A 20,462-nucleotide genomic window follows, 5' to 3' on the forward strand; every position below is an offset into this window, starting at 1 on the left:
ATGCGTGTCTGAAGACTTTTACACAGAGCTGTAAATACATTACGTTTTTGAAACAAAAATACTGATTCAGCTGGAGATGATCTGAATTACTGACATACTGCTGTGTAGATTTACAAATAAGAAGTAACAAAAGCTTTAAAATAAACTGGTATGTAGTGGTAATCTGCCACTACATAGTGAAAGAAAGAACTGATGCAGGAGTTTTGTTTGTCTAAACCTCACTGTGATCACACCCCACAGATAAAACATGGCTAAGTGTGTGTGACAAATGTTCCAGCACTCAGCGCCTCTGACTGTGTCTTGGCCGTGTTCTCCACCTCTGCAAGACTGCTCAGGTCCACGTCTGGAGCTCCACAGCTGGTCTGAGACGAGGAGAGATGCTCCCCCCGGGGCCTCGGGCAGATGGTACAGTCTCTGGAGCAGATGTTGACAGCCAGGGCTCACAGTCTGTCTTTTGGCCAGCTGCAATGCACAGCGCCACACACTGACTGCGAGGTCTGAACCATTGTGGAGCTCACCTGACAAAAAAGTCCCTTACCTGATTCCAAGTGCATTTCCCCAACACACATGACAAAGTGTGGTGGTGATGAGGTAAATGTGGGTGAAATGCACATTCCCACATAGATTTGTCTAAAGTTCTCTAAGCTGTATAGACAGATAAACAATATTAAAGTGCTGACCTAACGTGAGATATGCAAAAGCAGAAAAAGTGTAACACCAGCTGCACAGAAAAAGAACCACAGTTACTGTCTGGTTCATGGGAAATTCACACTTTTTACTCTATCCAGTTTCAGTTTCCATCCAGTGATGTCACCGTGAAAGTATATGCTTCTCAGAGATTTGTCTCAGTGCTGACTCATGGCGTCTGTGGAAGAAAGTGGTGAATTGGTGAAAGAGCAGGTTTTAATCGTAACAGAGCTGGGTGTTTTCTGTTTAGAGGGAAAGCCCTCGGAAACCGGTCAGACCTGCTGATTAAAACCTCTTTTAGGTGGAGGGCAAATTCAGCTAAACTCAACCACATTTGCCTCACAGTGAACTTAGTGTTTTGGAGCACATAATGCATGGCCAGTATATGAGAACATTGTTTTCATTGCACTCAAATGCACCATGATTCAGTAAAATATGAGTGTTAAAATAAACTGGATGGTTTATACACCCAGTATAAACACAGAAAGTCATTGTGACCTTGTGGCTTCTTTGAAATTTCCTGAATGAATCTCGTGATGAAATCTTTTTTTTTTTTTAACCCGGAGCAGCTCTACTGTAAATTGAAACTAGAGCGCCATCTAATGGGTGCAAGGCTTCTGCCTTTGGATTAATATTTTTTATAGCCTGCCATCATCTCCAGAGTTCTGTTTCAGCGATTATCACCACCTGTTGCAAAGTTAAACGGTGGTATTTTGTGATATTGTTTTTTTTTAAATTTAACATAGTTTATGAGTTAACATGCGCTTTGCACACTTTTAACTAATGAGCTGATTTTAACGACGACCTCCTATTGTTCGTGCTCTTAGAGGCTGTTTCTCCCAAACGCCTTCATTTCTTCTATTTAGACGGGGATGCGTTGCCAAAGCGAAACACAGGATAAACAAAGTCCGGTCGGGACACGAATAAAGCCGTAGATCGTCTATAAAAGCGGTTACTCACCAGATGGCGACTAGCGCTATGTTGTGCTGCACATGCGCGTCGAAGTTCTGAATTTATTTAGCCAATAGATAACCATTTACTTACGCTACAAACGTCAGATGTTAGAACTTTTCAACTGTATATAAAATAAATTAGGCCCATAAAAAGTCTTAGAAACCACGCTAATAAACATTACACATTTAACAAATTCAGGGCAGCCGACATTAAAGAGAAATGTATAAATAAATTAATAAAATGAAAAAATAAAGAAGGTAGGTAGACATTTTTGATATTTTAAAAAAATATACAACACTCTTCCTCTGGACACGACCCTTAGCTTTCAGCTTGAAGCCGCCGCCATCTTTTCTGCTCCCGGAACCCGGACAGAGTGAGAGCTCTTACTCTCCTCTAACCTCTCGGAGAGAAAAAAACGCTTTTGATGGGGACTTGTCAAGCTACGTCAGCCCGACGGGAGGAGACGCGTTTGAGGTTTGAGTTTCGTCCGGTTGTCATTCCCGCAGGAAGGTAAGGGTGTGAGCGAACTTTACCTGCCCGTTGTCACCTGATGAGCTTGTTGTAAGTGAGTGTCGGTCGGACGTCGAATTTCCAAACTGCTGTGGGACGACAAACACTGGATTCACTCAGGAGTAAAACGGAGAAGGCTTTAAAGGTGAGTCCTTGTTGGGGGAAATCGTTTGGAGATAGCTTATTTCGTTCAAGCCGGAGGCTCACGAGCGTTAGCTAAACAACCTCACCGACAGACTCCCAACAGCTTCCTGTTTTATCAAATAAAAAAAATAAAAAAAATAGTGGTTTATTTACAAGCAGCTTGTAATTTAAAATACAAACACTGGCTTGTATTTTTTGGTTAGCTCGCAAAGGTTACAGGAAGTTAAACCTGAGCTGGAAGTTTGAATTGTTAGCCATCGTTACCTTACTCCTCACAGGAGCCATTTGCAACAAGTTTCCCGGCATGCTTCATCAAAAAGATCAACTCTAACATCTCATATCGCCTTTATTCGATTACGATATCTGCGTTTGTTACTTGTGTGAACATACTCTGCTGTGTAGCCTTTCCTGACGAGTGAAAATCTAGCTACAAAAATGGGATCCGTTTTTTTATGGCATTAGCTGGTAGTAATACAGCCAGACACAACTGGTTGGATAAAAAGATCCTCTCATTGCAGTGAGGGTTTTTCTTTGCCCTTAAAAAAAATGATATTCAATATTGTTCAGATAGTAGCAAAATATGATTAATCCCAAAGGTTTGAAAGTTCCTGCCAAAACAGAGTCATCAACTTTATTAAGTGAAATTAAACAAAATATGACCAAACAAAATAGCTGGAGGAAAAAATACACAAGAAATTACAATGACTAATACTGCCTAAAAAGCTTGATATAAAATACTGACAAAAATCAGTGAAACAAATAATTATAAATGGAATATAAATAGCCTATTTAAAATGAAGAACAAGCACAGCAAATTTCAGATAACATTAAATTAGCATAAAGATTTTTTGCCATCCTAGATCTATTTGGTTGTTGTCTTTTCCCAGGATGCCAAGAAGGTCCTGACTCGCAACCCCAACATGAGTGTGACATCATGGTTTCTGGTGAGCAGCTCTGGCACGCGTCACAGGCTGCCACGCGAGATGATCTTCGTCGGTCGGGACGACTGCGAGCTCATGCTCCAGGTGAGTGTCACGCAGAGTGTCGTACGTGACGTTCAGGATGCTCAGGATAAGTTGCATTACTCTGCACTGATGTCTGACAGGACAGCTGGTCACACAAGTATGCGAAAAACCAGCAGGAGGCTTCTGGCATGCGTCACCTGGTTAGGTGTCTAACCAGGTGACGGTGTCTTCACTCAAAGTTGCCCCTCGCAGCCTCACAAACAATGACTTAAAAACTCAACTAAAGCATTCCCATGTGTTGCTTTTCCATGCTCTGTGTGCCACAAACACAATTTCTTTGTGGTTTTTGTGTAATATTCTCCTCCCATTTTCTTCTCGCTCTGTGTTTAGACCAGCGAAGGAAGAATGTTGCCTCGGCAGCAGTTGTTTATACTTTCCTTAGTTTGTGCGTTATGTGCAGAAAAGCCCCGCAAACCACAGAGTTGCTTATGTCCACATTTAGGCGTCGCCGCCTCATCTTTTTCCCCAGCTTGAAGCGATGCAGATATTTCTAGTGCTTGGGGCTTCTTCCTGACTTGGCACATAGCCCATTCCTGCCCTATATTGTCTTTAATGTCTTAAATGTTTTGGGTTTCTTGGGGAGTTTTTTTCCTCCCTCATTCACATTGTATCTGAAAGATTACAAGAAGAGAATCCCATTTGGCATGAGAGGCACGGATCCAGCTTAAGGGAAATTTTATCAAACCGCACAATTAAGGACCTCGCCTTGAAAGTTTGGACTTTCCATGAGTACTAGTGTTTGATCAGTCTGTATCTCCATGAGAAGTAATTAGACCGTACGCCTCTACAATGATACTGAGTGCCTTTTGTTTCTAATTCAGTGGCCTGTTATTGTTTCTTAAGCCAGAGATACGTTGTTTTCCTCTGATAAGGGGTGCAAAGGGAAGTTAAGGACTAAGAGTTATGAATTCAGATCTGTTAAACTAATCGACAAATTGATTAACCAACACTAAAAACTTAAAGTAAGTTATTTAAAAGGCGACCAATTGAGCTGATTAACACAGGCAGTACAGACTGCCTCCGACTGCTGTTTATCCCAGTTAGGGTTTGGTTTGGAACAGTTTGTGACAAGCCCATAAATTGTCCATTGAATGACAGTGTTAATTTTGCAGACAAGTTTGGCACTCAGTGAGTTCGCTTGTGCTGAGGCCCTAATGAGGAGAGAAGAAAAAGTGAGTCAGTCTGAATCACTGGCTTAGCCTGAACTTAATTGATGAAGACGCATTTTTACTCTGCTTAATAGAATAGAATAGAATAGCCCTTTTATTGTTGTTGTACATGTACAACAAAATTGTGGGTACTCCACACAACTGTGTAATAGCAGATGCGTGCACAGAAACTTCAGCATTCAGAGAAGATTTTGGTAGATTAGGGCGAATAGTTAGTTTAGGGCGTGTTGGCACATCCAAAAGAAAATTCCTGTTTCAATCCCATCCATCCATCTTCTTATCCACTTCAGGGTTGTCATCGGTGGAGAGGTTGCCAGTCTATCACAAAACTAACACAGAAACACCACAACTTGCATTCACACCTTTTATCAGTTTAGACTTGCCGGTTAACTTGATCTTGTGCATGTCTGTGCGCTGTGGGAGGAAGCCAAACAGCTCCAGCCTGATGGTGGACCTTCTTGGTGCGAGGCAGCAGTGCTACCCGCTGCTCCATCTCATGCTTGGGTTTCCTAATGAAAATATTTGTGCACAGTTTTGTTAATTGGGATTGTGTGTAAACCAGAATAAAGGACTTTTTAGGTATCAAAAATAACTACTGCGGCACAGCAGTGCAGTGCTGTTGCCTCGCAGCATAAAGGTCCCAGGTCTGCATGCTGACTGGCAGTGACCTTTTCACTATAGAGGTGGCACGTTCTCTCTGAGTACTCTGTTTTTTCCCCTCGCAGTCCAGATACATTTATGTTAAGTCGACTGCTGATTCTAACGTGGCTGTAGGTGTGACTTTGAGCATGAATGGTTAGCTCTCTCTCTCTGTGTTAGCCCTGTGATGACCTGGCAACCTGTTCAAAGTGTACACCACCTCAACCCAAAACTGAATAAGCTGTTAAACTGACATAATTTCTGATAGACTCAGTGCCTATGGTGCATATCGGTAAAATTCGTACTGTCGCCACCTTCCAGAATCCCAGTTGTAAGCCTGGAAAATCTTACCTTGGGATCTCAATTTAGAATCTAAATGAATGATCACAAATTTCATGTCATGTAATCAAGTTGTCAGCACATCATGCACTTTTTTTTTTCCACATTTGTTTCAGTCTCGCAGTGTGGATAAACAGCATGCTGTCATCAACTATGACCCAAATACAGATGAGCACATGGTGAAGGACCTGGGCAGCTTGAACGGGGTGAGTGGGTCTGTCTTTACTTCCAAACTTTGTACTTCAGCTTGTGCAAAAAACAACAAAAAAAGTCTCTGGTATCACCGAAGGCTCGTGTTTCAACTGCAGTAAATCCCTTAGTACAAAAATGTGTGTGTGTGCAAACGGTTGGGCAAACAGTGACCATTCCCCCCCAAAAAAAGAAAATCTTTCGATCTCACCCTGTTCCCTTGTCTCTCTGCTGCTGTTGCCACTTCACTGCACCATTATCCAAATGAAATCCTGAGCTGAGCCGTGGGAGAAACCGTTCATTGTTCTCAGTGTTTCTTTTGGCCTTAGTAACTGCAGCTAAACTAATCAGAGCAGAACAGTACGAGGGCCTATAACTGAAATCCTTCCCTAATTACCTTTGTTTAGTCTGTGTAGAATGAGAGCTACTGTTTGGTGCACAGTGTTATCCTTGTTTCTTTACTTTTAATCATCTAAAGATAAATTGAGTAACTCCTCTAACCATCTGTTAGTTAAGGAAGAAGTTAAAACAAATTGATGAACAAATTGCACATGTTTCTTTCCACCTGGCCATTTTATAAAAGCTTACTGACATTGCATAACAACATAATCTCATCAGAGTTTTAACGTGTTGGTGGATTAACTTTCAATGGGAAAGGTCCGCTGGCAAAGCACCTTACGGTATCCGAGTGCTTGGAATTAGAAGGCCTGTCACCTGTGAGTCATTACCTTCATTAGCGAATGAACAGTGAATGTTATGAATTTTGTTTTGTTTTTCTGTTTTGCAGACATTTGTGAACGACCTCAGAATCCCAGACCAGACATATATCACCCTAAAGCTGTCAGATGTCATTCGCTTTGGTTATGATATCCTTTTTTTATACTTATGTTTTAAACTTTATGCATTTTTATTTTTTTTAATTCTGTTGGCTTAATCATCATTGGACGTGTATCATTCATACATTATCCAGACTTTCTGCTTTTGTTTTCATTGGTCTTTGGTATTCAACACAGAAAAGGACCAGGGGTCAGCAGCACTTTTTCTCACATTTATTACATTTTTTTTCTCCACCTTGATCTACTGGCATGAAAATCCTGTGTGTTTTTCAGCCAGGATAGTGAACTGTTGACCGGAAGCCGCCTGCGCCCTTTGACCTCAGGAGAAAACTAATGAGTGGTGAAATGTATGTTAGATAACACAAAGCAACACTGTTCAGTGTACAGATACACGTAGACATGCTTTGTCGTTAGAGGTGAAGGGGCACAGTTTCGAGAAGTAATTGACTGCTATAAATACATTTATAGCTTTATAGGTGATGTCTCTTGATGTTTATCTGTTGTCTCATCAGTTTAGAACTGATAAGTTTCGTGATAGTGCTACAAGACAGTAAACCAGTTCACTTATTTTTTGGTTATAATAAAGATTTATTTGTTGTCTTGGTGCAAACGGAGAAATGAGCAACATTTCTGATTTTTCAATCAGAAAAAAGTAATGGTCAGTGCTCAGTATTTTCCAGTCAGGACATCTCTAATATCTAATTGTTTGAAAAGAAAAATATGTAGATTGTTTCCTTTAACTCCATCTGTACATGTGCATGTGTATATCCTGGAAAAGAGTCAACACAAAGTCCCGGAGGAAGCGCTTAAAGTAAGTAAGAGTAAGCTTCCTTTTTTAATCGTCAGTGCTCGACTGTCTTCAGCGATAGCTGTTTGCTGTAGATCCCTACTGAGAAAGACTAACATTATTTTGGTATTAAATAATATGTTAAAATAGTCACAATCTTCCCAGGCCAACTCCTACCATGGCAAACTAGAGCTTAATTATCTACAATAAATTTTTTCTTTCATATTAAATTAAATAACTTAACACTTAAAGTCATTTCTGCATGTTTAATGATGCTAGTTACTGTAGCTGAATTCAATTAAAATAAAAATGATGCATGTGTAATATTTAGAAGTTGAAGCTTGAGTCTCTGGTGGATATTCTTCCTTACAGTGTGTATATGTTAGGACCGTTACAGCTGTACTGATTGTTGGCGGAAGGTTTTTCACATCCTGCTTCCCTCCTGTCTGTGTGTGTGTGCAGCATGAGAAGTACACAAGCCAGTTGCAGCTTAGCATAAAAGCCCTGGAGGCCAAGGCAAAGGAAAAACTGCACTTCCAGCACTCAGAGAAGAGCAAAGACTCTTTATCCAATGCCAAACTCCAGGACAAAGCTGAGCGTAAAGCCCACTCCCTCACAGGTAAATAATTCTATCCACACAGTTCATTTGTTAGAAGGAAGGTTGCAGGTTTTATGATAACAGAAGTAGATAAATTGTTCTGGGTGCATGAGAGAAACAGTTTTAAATGAAGTGGATTTGAATAGCTTGGTCCCACATACATGAGGAAGAGGAAGTCTGCTTGAGTCTCCATGTACTGCATGACTTTGGCCATAGATCCCTCGATAGGATGATGGCTTCTCTTATTAAGAGCTTCCCTGCTGTGGGATTAGGATGCCATGTGAGTAGAGAGGCTGATGCTACAATCCTGTGGTGTCGGTAAAAAAGTAGATCTTGACATCCCAGGGTTGCCAGAGTAAGTATACATGAGTAAGGGCTTTGCAGACAAGCAGAGGGGTAAAGAGTTAAGGACAAACAGTCTTATCTCAGTCAGACATGCCTGACGGTGGTTCAGCCACGTGCTGTAGAATTAGAAAGGTCTGTAGGTTTTTAGTCCCAGCTTGGCACTTCTGTCCATGTAGGTGATGGTAGATCTGTCACTGCTGATATTTCCAGTTCTTTCACACCCTCTTTACTCTGACATGTACTTAGTGAATTTATTATTTCACTCTATGTCAACAGCAGAACAGTCGGGGCACTGTTAAGTTAGGCATTTTATGAATGAAGCTTATTCACACCGATGAAACGTTTTCCAGCTGTAGTTAATCTAGCAAGCAGCAGCCTTGTGCTTTCTGCTCCATAATCAGGCCTTTGAGCTTAGAAGGAAAACTACAACTGTGCCTAAAATAGGACTTTTCCAGCACACGCCTCATGTTTCTCATAGCTGTGTAATTGACTGCGGCACTGCGAGAAACTCTTCTTTTGTTAGCTTTTTTTTTTTTAGTAAACATCACTTTGGAGCAGAGTGTGATTATGTTGCCTGCAAGTATGAGTTCATTATTTGCAAGACATCTTTCAGTGCAAACTCTATATTTACTTGTTGCTACGCAGTTACTGCCTGCACTCAAAGGAGTCTGTGCTGTCGTGCTAAATCTACAGCCTCAGTGAGAGAAGTATGTTAGAGAAAATGAGTACACGCTTTTTAAAGTGTCACTTTCATTCATTTTGAGTTTGTTTGATGTAGGAAAGTCTCTTTGCCTCACAGAGACCGAGCTTGCATATCTCTGTTGACAAATGCTGATGCAAATTCAGTCTCTTTGGCTGAGCTTGTTTAAGGTCTTGATATGTTATTTTGCCTCATATTAGGTTTGTTTTCTTTTAATTCTGACAAGCCTCGTAGAGAAGGGAAAAAAAAGACGTGTGTGTCTTTTTCTGTGCTTGTTTTCCCCTGCAGCTGTACAGGATGTGGAGTGACTCCAATCCTCCAGCTGTCTGCAGCACAGGACACTTCACTTGTACAGTGTGTGACTCAGTCGGGCCTACATTACTGTGCCAGGACCCAGGGCTATTTAGTATTGAGAGGAAAAAAAGAGGGCATGAAATTAACAGTTCAGCGTTCCCAGTGGTTGCTCTTGTAGTGGCTTCCTTTTTAAAGTTTCCATACTTAACAAATCCAGTAAGTTATAACAATAGCTAAAACAAAAATTCACTTTTTTTGCTTTTTAGCTACCTCCAAACACAGTACCTAATGTCCCTAATAACTGCCACCTTTATTTTGGGAGATTATGTCCCGTCTTTGTTGTACCTCTGTGTCTGTGCACAGTTTGAGATGCCAAATAATACACTTAGCATAACCTTGCTCTGTGTACTGAAGCTGCTACACTCGCCCACATTTTCTTTAGCTAAAAGGGGAAGATTAAATAAGTGGAAAGGAATCTGTAACGTGCCCCTCTGCCTCTTCGGTCACTGTGTTGATGTCTTATTGTGTGTGTCCAAGGCAACAGTGGTCAAGTGCTGCTGATACTTGGGATTGTGCAGCCACATTAAACTCAGAAGAGCTTGTTTATCCTATTTATCAGGCCAAACGGCAGCTTCTAGATGATCTGATTAGTAGAGGCTGGCTGGCTTGTGTGGAACAGTATGCCAGGTTATATGGCAAGTCTTGCTAAACACATATCATCAGCAAATTTAGCCAAGCTAACTAGTCTCAAATTTAAGAGAATATATGCAGAGACCTCTGTATACATAAAGCCTTTGCGTGCCCAGCTTACTCTATATCCTGGACCGATTTCTTCCATTTTTCCTATAAAGATTAGGATTAGCTGTACTGTCCTCACATGAGGAGGATTATGTTTTGGTGGTTTGCTGATACATCTGGCATCACAGTTTGACCTCCCTACCCCCACTACACTCTCTGTGTCATGGGAATGTGTGGGAGCTCTGAAACATCCAAAGGCCACTTGCAGCGTAAGGCTTTGTTTCTGAGCTCCAGCATTGTGTAACTTTTTATTGTTGCAACGTCAAACAAAACACTGTTTTGTCATGTGACTAACAAACTTATTGGATTATAAAACCAAGCAGTGGTTTAAATTCACGTCTTTGTTGGCTCTTTCTTTGTTCCTACCATTCCTCCCTGCACCTTTTAGTATATTATGTACCTGATTGTGTTTGTGTCTGTCTGTGGGCTTTTTCCTGCTAGCCTCCACAGATGCTCCGATATCCAAGCCCACGCCTCTGTATGGCCAGCCTTCCTGGTGGGGAGAAGATGAGGACCCGGCCAACAAAAAGGAGAGCAGAGGTGGAAAATTTCCAGAGAAGGAATCTCCAGGTCAGTGAATCTGTCTTATATTTCTACATGCAATCACTGTAAACTCCTTTCATTTGGTGTATGCCTTCAGAAGTGTTTGTCTTTACAAGCAGAATGTATTTTATATTAGTGATTTAATTGCATTTATTGGATATTCCCATGTTTGGGAATTAGATTTAAAGTTGCCTTTTTTGTGGCATTTGATGTTCTCTGTGGGTCACTGAGAGGTAGATGGTGTTAAGCCCAAGGCAGGTCCCTGGCTGTCAGTTGTGGACTGATAGCCAGGCCAAACCAGTGGCTGTCTGCCTCATGATGGATTATGACCATCTAAGCCGATGATGGTGATTGTTCTCCTCACGTTGCCCAGACTGAAACAGATTATTCCCCCTCAACTACCCTCCACTGGACTCTGAACTCCTAAAGTGGTATTTGGCCACACCCAGCTGGCATCCAAAGACCAATCACATGATTTGTTTTCCCAGCCTACCGTCTGGAACCCATCCATCCGCTTCCGCTTCTCCTTTTCAGGGTCGCTGGAGCCTATCCCAGCTGTCATAGGGCGAGAGGCGGGGTCCACCCTGGACAGGTCGCCAGTCTGTCGCAGGGCCAACACACAGGGACAGACAACCATTCACACTCACACCTAGTGACAATTTGGATTATCCAATTAACCTATCCCCACAAGCTGCATGTCTTTGGACGGTGGGAGGAAGCCGGAGTACCCGGAGAGAACCCACGCAAACACATGCAAACTCCACACAGAAAGACCTGATGGTGGAATTGAACTCAGGACCTTCTTGCTGTGCGGCAACAGTGCTAACCACCGTGCTGCCCCACCGTCTGGAACCTTCATGTTATTTATGGCTCTTATTTTCAGGAAATGTTTAGTGGTTATGCTTTAAGAGATTTACATAAATCTGAGTTCCTTTAACTTTGAGTTAGGAACTTTGATATAAGTGTGACAATATTCTAATATTCAGCACACTAAAAGCTTTTTTTTATTGACAACAGAACCTGCTAAAGATGTGCCCACATATGAGAGCAATGGCTCTCTGCCAGACAGTCAGGCTAAGCCCATCTTCTCCTACCGCCGGGAGCCCAGTTACTTTGAGATCCCAACAAAGGAGTTCCAGCAGCGTCCTACCAAGAAACCAGAGTCGCAGGTTCATGAAGTTCCAACAAAAGACACAGCAGATGCCTCTGACTGCATCTCCTCCACCCCCACACCCCCTGTGGTTCAAAGCCACGCATCCTTTACCATCGAATTTGATGAATGCACGCCAGGTAAAATGAAAATCAAGGACCATGTGACCAAGTTTTCTTTCCGTCAGCGTAAGCAACCTTCCACTGAGGTTGCTAGCACACCTACTGAGGTGATGTCAGCAGAGAGTAAAGTTGCTGACTGGCTCGTCCAAAGCAGCGCTAGCATGTTGGGAAAGAGCTCGCAAGATGAAGATGTGTGCAGCACAAACAGTGACCCATCTCTTCTGAAGACCACCAAGAGTGAGTCTCTTATACACCATCTGTTTACTCTAGTTTTAGATGAAATACTGTGTTAACTTGTTCTCCTTCCATCAACAGCAAACTACCATGAAGATGGTTCTCAAAGTGATTCGGGGCACCCAGCACTCAATGGAAATAACTTTCTCCAGTTAGAACATCAGGATTCTCCACAAGCCTTGAGAGCTTCCCCACCACAGCGATTTCTCTCCCCTGACTCAGTGGAGCCTGTGTCTGGCTCTCCACCAGAGTCCCAGTCCCTTTCCAGTCTTGCTAAAGCTGAGCCCCACCAAGCCTTTGTGATTGAATTCATTGACGACAACCAGAGAAAGAAGCGTTCCCAGTCCATCAATATCATGGCCCCACCAGAACCCTCCAGTCTCAGGCCACAGCTGGAGAAAGTAAAGAAAAGCTCAAGTCCGACTGGGGAGAGACAAGTCACACCTCCATCTTCCACCACTACTCCACCAACCCAACGGTACACTATCCCCCTGAAGGGCCCTGCTTCTATGGGCTCCCAAAGAGCTGGCTCTCTACGAAGGGAAAAGACTGAAGAACGGATCAGCACCAGCCTTTCCTCCCGCTCATCCTCATCTGTGTCCGCAAGACCATTTAGCAGCGTGGGCCGCAAATCTAAACTCACCCAGGAGTTTACTGCTGAATTACTGAAACAAGCAAAGGAGATCTCTTCTGCCACCTGGGAGAGAAATACTACAGCATCTAAAGCAGGGTCAGGGCCAGCATCACAGTCTGGCCAAATTACCACTAGCCCTCCTCAGCCTGACGCTCATTTCCAGCCTCAAACTTCCTCGCCAATTCATAAACCTGTCCCCCTCAAGGCTCCTGTTATGCCCCCAGCATCTCAAAGTTTTGACGTTAAGAGCCCCACAGGCCCCAGAAATGAAGAGGAGGACAGTCTGAGTGACGCAGGAACCTACACTATTGAAACAGATGTTCACGATAAGGAGCTGGAAGAGGCACGGAGCAAGATTGACCAGGCAAGTTCTTTCACGTATGCTCGTTTTAAAAGAAATAAGGCAGCTTTGCTAATTACCGGTCTCCTCGTGTTTCTCGGAGTGAAGTCCTGAGCCATGAACATTAGCAGTCCTGCTTTGCCTCTCTGTGCACTTATCCACTTGCAATGCTTTGTTCCTGACAGGTGTTTGGTGTCGTTGACAGCCCAGAGCGAACGAACCTGAGTGAAGCAGAAACACCGTCAGCATTTAGGCCTGTTATTGTTCAGGGCAGGGAGGAGCATAGTCAGAAAAGTTGTGGGGAGGTGAGGCCAGCTCCAGAGCAGGGACAGAGTCTGGTGAAGGTAAACTTTCCTGCTCAGGGTTGAATGATGAATGGATAGATGATTGATCATTTTAATGTAACAATGATTATTTTCAGTCGGTAAGACTCAAGTGTCTGATTGCACCAATCGGGATGTAGTGCTTCCTTGATTTGCCTTCTTGGTTTTTGCTCTTTTTTCGGTGTCTCTCTTTTGATTTGTGCACTTGCCTCTTCTTTGCACACAGGCTCTGGGTTCATGATCGTTTGGGTTTTTCTTTTCTAACCAAATAAAAGAAAACAGAAAACCAAACCACGTGTTTAGTACAACATGTTAGGGTTCAAGTGCATACAGCACTTGAACCAGATTGCTCTTTTGGAATTTATAATAACTGGAACTAAGGGAATTATATTTTTAACAGTTTTGCTATTTTTAACAGTAATGAATAACTTGTATGCCATCTTTTACAGGTTCAGTCAGGAGGTGCAGTCTTACAGGGGGCTCCTAAGTGGATGTCTTGCTGGGCCAGCTTGGCAGACAGCTATGCAGAATCTGGGCCTTCGTCCGGCCTCTTTGACATCCATTCCCAGATGGGACTGTCAGAAGGGGGTAAGCCACCTAACCAGCCATTGCTCTATTTGAAATGATAATGAGACACCCTGATGAATATGAATGATATTCAGCGTCATCGTCTGTGGTTAATATGCATTAAAACTGTTCCACTTCAGCACGAGGCACAATCGTCCACAAGGCTACGCTCAGCCAAAGCCAAGAAAGAGTTCAGCGCGGCCTGCAGCTGACATCACCGGGGGAGAAGAGTGACATTCCAGCTCCCAGCATTCATGTTCATTATGACCCAAATTCAACATTTGATGTTGAAGATAACAGCTTGGGGGTCCCTGACGCTCAAGACGGCATTCACAGGTTAACTGTGCAGGACGATGTAGAGCCTGACAGCCTGAGTGATGCCAGCAAGTCAGATGATGGATCTATTGTAGAGCAGAAGAGGAAGCCTCTGTCGGACCAAAATGGAGACAAGCGGACGCTCCCGGCCAAGTCTACATCTTTTTACATCGGGTCAGAGGAGGAGGTGGTGCCCAAAGCTAGAACTCCTAAGGCTGAGAGAAAACAGGTGACCAAAACCTTTTCAACAGCCACTCTGACCAAACTGAGAGGCAGTCAGGAGTCTGCAAGAGTCAAACCTGTTGTATCAGCTCCTGTACTGAGCCAGGCAACACAGAGGCCAGAGGGTAAAGAAGCATCCCCGTTATTCAGACAGGAGAGCTTCACGAAGGAGCGATCTAGCAGCACCAGGTTGCCTAACATCTCTAGCCAGCCTGCTCAAAGAGATCTAAACCCTGAATTACTGCAGAGAGCTAACAGTCAGGACACGCATTCATTTCTCAAAGAGACTGAAGATGTTCTGGCTGTACTGGAAGCCAAACTCCAAGCAGGACAAACCAACACTCCATCTCCTGTTATGGACTCTCTTTCTGGGGAGTCTGATGTGGACACCTCCAGTACAGTCAGCCAACACAGCAGTAAGACAAAGCCAAGCACACTAACAAAAAAAGTGTCGGTCGGTGGCCTCCAGAGAGAGAGGTCTTCAGCTAGCCTAACTAGTCAGGATTCGACTCAGCAGTCCTCAGAAAAGCACCGTACTCAGGAAGCAGAAAGGAGCAACAGGACTGAACCTCTGAGGAGGCCAGTCGGATTGAGACGCAGTGTGGGAAAACGTGGTTCCACAGACCTAAGTGATGACCACCAGAGCTTACCATACTCTGATCAGGAGTCAAACAGCAAACAAACACGCAAATACACAATTCCCCTTCAGAAGGAGGATACCAAGAGCTCCAGAGTGTCCCAGGCACTGAGTCGTGCCAACAGTCTATCAGCCCCAAGACCCACCAGGACTTCCATGCTGCGCCGGGCTCGCCTCGGAGAGGCCTCAGACAACGAGGGCACAGAGACTGATAAGCTGTACCAGGAGGCCAACAACACCCCAGCTAAGCAGCCCCAGGAAGCCAAGAAACTCTCCAGGCTGGATATGCTGGCCATGCCTCGGAAACGGACGAGCTCATTTAACACACCCAGTGACAACGAGGCCTCCTCCACCCCACAGTGGACAGGCAGAAGCACAGGATTTTCCAACCGCAGCGCAGAGCTGGGTGTCAGCTCCACTCGTAGGGCCTCTGGTCCAGGGCCAAAGCCGGGAGAAAGGCCACAGAAGGCAGCACTCAACAGAACTCCAATCACTCGTGTTCGCTCCAGCAGTGCCAAATATGCCAGCAGCACAGCAAGTAAGTATAGTACCGGCACTTACACACCATCTGTTCTTATATATTTAAGTGCAGGGCCTTATCAGCCATAAAAATGAACTCGGATTTAGCATTGTGGGAATGACATGCCTGCAATGTGTGTCAGACATGACAGAGAATTGGTCTGAAGCCTTTATAAGTCTCAGCTAATATAACCAATTTCTCAGCTCTGCAATTAAGAACTTTTTCATCAAACAACAGCTGTGTGTGAAGGAAACTAACACTAATATTAATTCTCCAATGTTCAATATCTTTCATCTGCACAGTGTACACTCATTGAAGTGAAGGCTGGATTGCCGTTTCTTTATGCAGCCGTGCTTTGAGAGTGTATTACTGGTCCTGACTTTAACACAATATGTTTCACATTACACATCAACTTGTATTATTTTTTAAACTCATTTATTCCTATCTGTACTCAGCCGCTGTACTGTGGAAGTCTAGTGTTCATTTGAGTTTGGTTCAGACCCCCCCTTAAAAACAACAACAGTAAATTGTTGGAAAGTCATGAAGACTTCCACAGCATCATGTCTGTCTCTTGTTCGGGGAAATGTTTTGGGGGTTTCTATTAAAACACTCAGTGGGGTTTTTTTCTTTTTCTTGGTGGTTCTTTCATGGCATCTCTTTCTCTCTCTCCTGTTTTCCCAACTTATTTGTCCTCGTCTTCCAAAACTCTAACCAATTCACAACACCAAGGCTCTAGGCGACGACAGAAAGGCTCTGACTATACCTCTACCTCAGATGAGGAGTACGACTCAAACCAGAGCACTCCTAAACACAAACGCTCCCAACCTTCCTCAGCTTCTCATAGCCCACGCAATCCGGTTCGGCCGCAGCCGATCGTGGCCCTGCGCCCGAAACACCGCGGCAGAGACTCTGAAGAGGAGACCAACGAGGGAGATGCCTTCCACAACTGGTCCACACACAGTGCTGAGATTGCACGGTAAGAAATATGACAGGCTGGGCGTTTCTGGTGTGAATACTTGGGTTTTCCAGCAAACGCAAACAGTTTTAAGCATTTATTTTTGTTTCATTAGTTAAGGGTTGTGTGAAAAATCACAGTAGATGATGATTTTTATCTGTTCAAACAGTTAATTTACTTCACTGCAACACTAAACTTGAATATATATTATTGGATATTTCCTTTAGTTTCTTGCAAAAATATTTGCATTGACTTTGTTGTGGAGAATTGGTTTAAAAGGAATACTTAAATTCAATACAATATGGATTTATTAATTTTTTTATTGAAGGTTGAGTCAAGATCTGGCCAAAGACTTGGCAATATTAGCCAGAGAGATCCACGATGTAGCGGGTGATGGCGAGCCCGGAGAGGAGTGCAGTGCACCAGGCTCCACGGCGGCTTCTAATGAACAGGTACCGTTGTTACCTTAAACTTCAAGTGAACGAGTGAGGGCATTTTTGACGGCAGTCATGTGTTAACATGTGCTGTTATGATGTTTTTAATTGTAAAGCCATTTCCTGCTATGGATTTGTTTACCTCTCTTACAGCTTTGGTATTTGTTTTAAAGGAATTGGCTCATAATTGAAAATTATATGGGACCATTTATGACTTAAACATTTTTTTTGTGGTTTCCACCACATTTTAAAATTTTACAGTGATTCATAGCTTATAGACCGATATTAGCCCAAAGTGACGATGAAAGAGCTCAGATGAAGATGATTCTAGTCATCTCTTTTTAAATAAAATAAAGGAAAACCATAGTTACACTAAGTCTTCTAATGCATTTACCTGCCATTAAAAAATAAAAAACGTATTTCTTTATTTCATCTTTTTCTTGATCAGCATGTTTCAGAGGCTAACAGTTACCAGAAAGTCCCCCCAAGTTCTGCACCATTAGGGGAAGCTGAGCAGAGCTGGAGTGACCGTGAACACAACTCCAGGAGCAGAGAAGAGGTCAGACATGATCAGTTGCTTCTCCTTTAGATATCCTGTAACGAGAGCTCTTTTATAAAAGTGTTTTATTGTTGTCCCCCTCAGGGCGTTGTGGACACTGCGATGCTGAATCCGGTGTCTCAGGTCATAATTGCTATCAGAGAAAACACGGAGCAGCTCGCTGACAAAATGAAGTAAGATACTAAGAAGAGCAGACACCATGAACACTTAAACTCCTCTCTTTCCATTCCTGATCTGGCTTTGATGAAAAACTTTATTGATCCTGTCTGACAGCCAGACTGCAGTGAGCATCAGCTCTAATTTAATTACTGTAACTTAGTGAGTCAGCTCACAGACAGATTGGCTGACGATATGGGACCAAGAGCAGAGATCTAATCTAAGTAAATGAGACACAGATGAAAAAACTGTTTCCTCTGCTACATGCGGCTTCAGCTTGTCTTTTCCTGGTCGTTATTTGGTAATGTTTCAGACGTCAAACGAAAGCTGTGGCTTACTTTTGCTGTGATAAATTCTGCAAAATGATCAGTGTCAGAGAGCAGAACGTTGACTGAAAGGCACCTCTGCACACAGGGTGATGTTCCAGGACAGAGTGGATATCTGGGAAGAGATTGAGGCCAAGGTCGATTCTGAAAATAATGTCCCGTTTGCAAAAACATCCAACAAGGTTAGTGTGCTTTTGGTTGAATGACAGGATAAACACATGCTGGTAAACACTGCATGTTTGAGCCAAGTTAGACGTCTGTGTTTCAGGAAATCTCATCTATCTTGAAAGAACTCAGGAGAGTTCAGAGACAACTCGAAGGTGAGTCATTCAGACCCTTTAGAAACTATTTAAATGGAAATAATTTTAAAATAATTTTCTTGTGGCTGATGACTAATTTCAATTATTTTTTTTTAATATTTAGTCATTAACACAGTCATGGAGCCCAGCTGGCAGCCTGGAGCTACCAAGACCTCAGCCACTGCAGTCTCCTCCTCATCTGGAGTTCACACTAGCAAGCATTCTTCCTCACGAGACTGGAGAACGGTGCACTCCATTTTCAAGCGTGGCGGTGGCCCGAGGCCCAGCGAGAGGGTCAGGAGAGCGGCTGCGACCCCAGACAATGTCAGAGAGGGATATTTAGTCTGAGATCTGGCACAAACACGCAGGTCCAGCCAGTCCACTCCAAACAGCCAGGTGCCAGACCTCTGTGCGCACAAAGGAAACCCAAAGGAGGGAAGTGAGACTTTGTTCACAGAAGTGCATCCTCCTGCACACACAAACACACACACTACTGCACTATAAGCACACCCACCTGTGTAAGGATGTAACACACTGAGAGAGACCACAAAGCTATACTTGATTGTGTGTGTTACAGATAGTCGTCATTATTTGCCAATGTTGTTATCACCAGCACTTTTTTTTTCTTTAATAAAAGATCATCATAATTAGCTGCCCAGAGAAAAACAAGCCTGAACATAATCATCCCAGGGAAGTCTTCAGATACGTCAAACATGTGTGTTTAGTGACAAATCATCATTGAGGAAGTATTTTATTTTTATAATAGCAAGAACTAAAGTTAATACTCGCACATGCTGATATGCTGTGTGCTCCATCCTCAGTAACTCCCCACGCTTATTGTTTTTTGTTTGCCTCCTTCCTCTTTGTGGGGTAGAATGAAAATGCATTTTTTAGGGGATTTTTTCCTGAGACACTGGTATTTTGTAACTGACACAGCACGGCTGTAGGTACGAGTTAGTCGCCTTTTGTGCCAGAATAGTTTGTTACTATTACGCAATCGCTACAAGCCAATTTTGTGTGCACGCTGGTACTATTTCCCTCGTCGGCACTACGCTTTTGTCCAACAGAGGGTGAAAAAAATCCACTTCAGGAGTGTGCAATCTAAATGGAGGAACGGGTGTGCTCTATAAGTAAATCAGCAAGCAATCACAAACTCTGGCTGCAGCTTTAGAGTATTCCCAGCCCTTCTAACTTTTGTAAAATTTCTTATTTTTATATTTGTGTCAAACACTTTGGGAGCTTTGGATTGTTTTCCACGCCTCAAGCAAAATTTGGCTCCAAGGTTTGTCCAAAGACGAACACGATTTCAAGGACGAGAAATGTGTCGTCTTTATCTGTTTCTGCACGACACCTCGGCCCTTCGAGTCGTGAGAGATGTAATGTTATTTATGACCAAGTAAATTGTATGAAATTGTTAAAAAATTTTGATGATAGCAGCTGATTTGTTAACGTGTGTGTAAATGTCTAAAGATCGTCTACACGTCCTACAGGTTACCTCTCAATCTCGTCTTTTTGCACTGAGGTAGTACAGCGTCATCCCTCTTTAAGCCGATACGCTGCAAACTGAAAGCTTTGACTCTCCGGTGAAAGATTGTAAGAATCCGATGCTGACACAGGAGGCCGAAGCAGGGAACTCCGGCAAGCTTCTCAGTTTCCCTCTTCCTAGTCTGGACCATGCATGTGATTGTAACTGGGAAGTACCTACAAAAGTGCCACATTAGCTGCATGGGATAAAGTTTCATGTGGGCGAGTACAGTGGTTGTTTACAGACTCCAGCAAAATTTGAATGTTTTTCTTCTTGTCATTCTCAACCCGTTGCTGCTATTCATCTTCTGTGGGATATTATTTCCACTTAGCTTTAGTCCGACACGGTCCGCTGAAGATTTAAAATGTGTGTATCAAATTTCTGTCCCCTGTTTTGGATCTTCAGTTTCTGTTTCCATTCCTTCCCTACCCAAATGATTTGGTTGTAATTTGATAGCTGTTATTTATGTTTGGTTATTTGTGTAAGATGTCAGATATGTTTTGTTTTTTTCCAAATAAATGTGATTAGTAAACCTGTTTTGCTTTTTGTCATCTGTTATCTCTTGTTACACTCTACCCCTCCCCATG

At 43.1% G+C, this 20,462-nt stretch overlaps 1 protein-coding gene across 5 annotated transcripts; it reads left to right on the top strand.

The window, feature by feature from the left end:
- The first annotated feature begins 1,811 nt into the window (after window positions 1–1,811).
- On the top strand, window positions 1,812–20,411 carry cep170ba (centrosomal protein 170Ba). 5 transcript variants are annotated; one of them, XM_086274225.1, is made up of 19 exons: window positions 1,812–2,296; window positions 3,183–3,320; window positions 5,584–5,673; window positions 6,444–6,522; window positions 7,245–7,303; window positions 7,742–7,898; window positions 10,456–10,584; window positions 11,575–12,066; window positions 12,145–13,061; window positions 13,223–13,381; window positions 13,810–13,948; window positions 14,068–15,639; window positions 16,351–16,597; window positions 16,905–17,028; window positions 17,459–17,569; window positions 17,654–17,742; window positions 18,140–18,233; window positions 18,305–18,371; window positions 18,475–20,411. In XM_086274225.1, exons 2-19 carry the CDS (start codon window positions 3,216–3,218, stop codon window positions 18,696–18,698), a joined length of 4,854 nt encoding a protein of 1,617 aa, XP_086130351.1. In that variant the 5' UTR covers window positions 1,812–2,296; window positions 3,183–3,215; the 3' UTR covers window positions 18,699–20,411. The 5 variants fall into 5 exon arrangements, with proteins under 5 accessions (XP_086130351.1, XP_086130353.1, XP_086130354.1 ...); XM_086274227.1 differs by having other exon boundaries at window positions 13,223–13,342; XM_086274226.1 differs by having other exon boundaries at window positions 1,824–2,296; window positions 18,320–18,371.
- The last annotated feature ends 51 nt before the right edge of the window (window positions 20,412–20,462 follow it).

Source organism: Aulonocara sp. 'chitande type north' Nkhata Bay, linkage group LG19 (genome assembly GCF_057382095.1).
Source record: "Aulonocara sp. 'chitande type north' Nkhata Bay isolate Kocher_YH1m ecotype deep benthic linkage group LG19, A_spYH_male_GT1.1, whole genome shotgun sequence".
Classification (NCBI taxonomy): Eukaryota; Metazoa; Chordata; class Actinopteri; order Cichliformes; family Cichlidae; genus Aulonocara; species Aulonocara sp. 'chitande type north' Nkhata Bay.

Coding starts and splice junctions, on each gene's coding strand:
- cep170ba (XM_086274225.1), top strand. CDS start 3,216: ATGAGTGTGACATCATGGTTTCTGGTGAGCAGCTCTGGCACGCGTCAC. Junction 17,029..17,458: donor CGGCGGCTTCTAATGAACAG/GTACCGTTGTTA, acceptor TTTCTTGATCAG/CATGTTTCAGAGGCTAACAG. Junction 18,372..18,474: donor AGTTCAGAGACAACTCGAAG/GTGAGTCATTCA, acceptor TTTAATATTTAG/TCATTAACACAGTCATGGAG.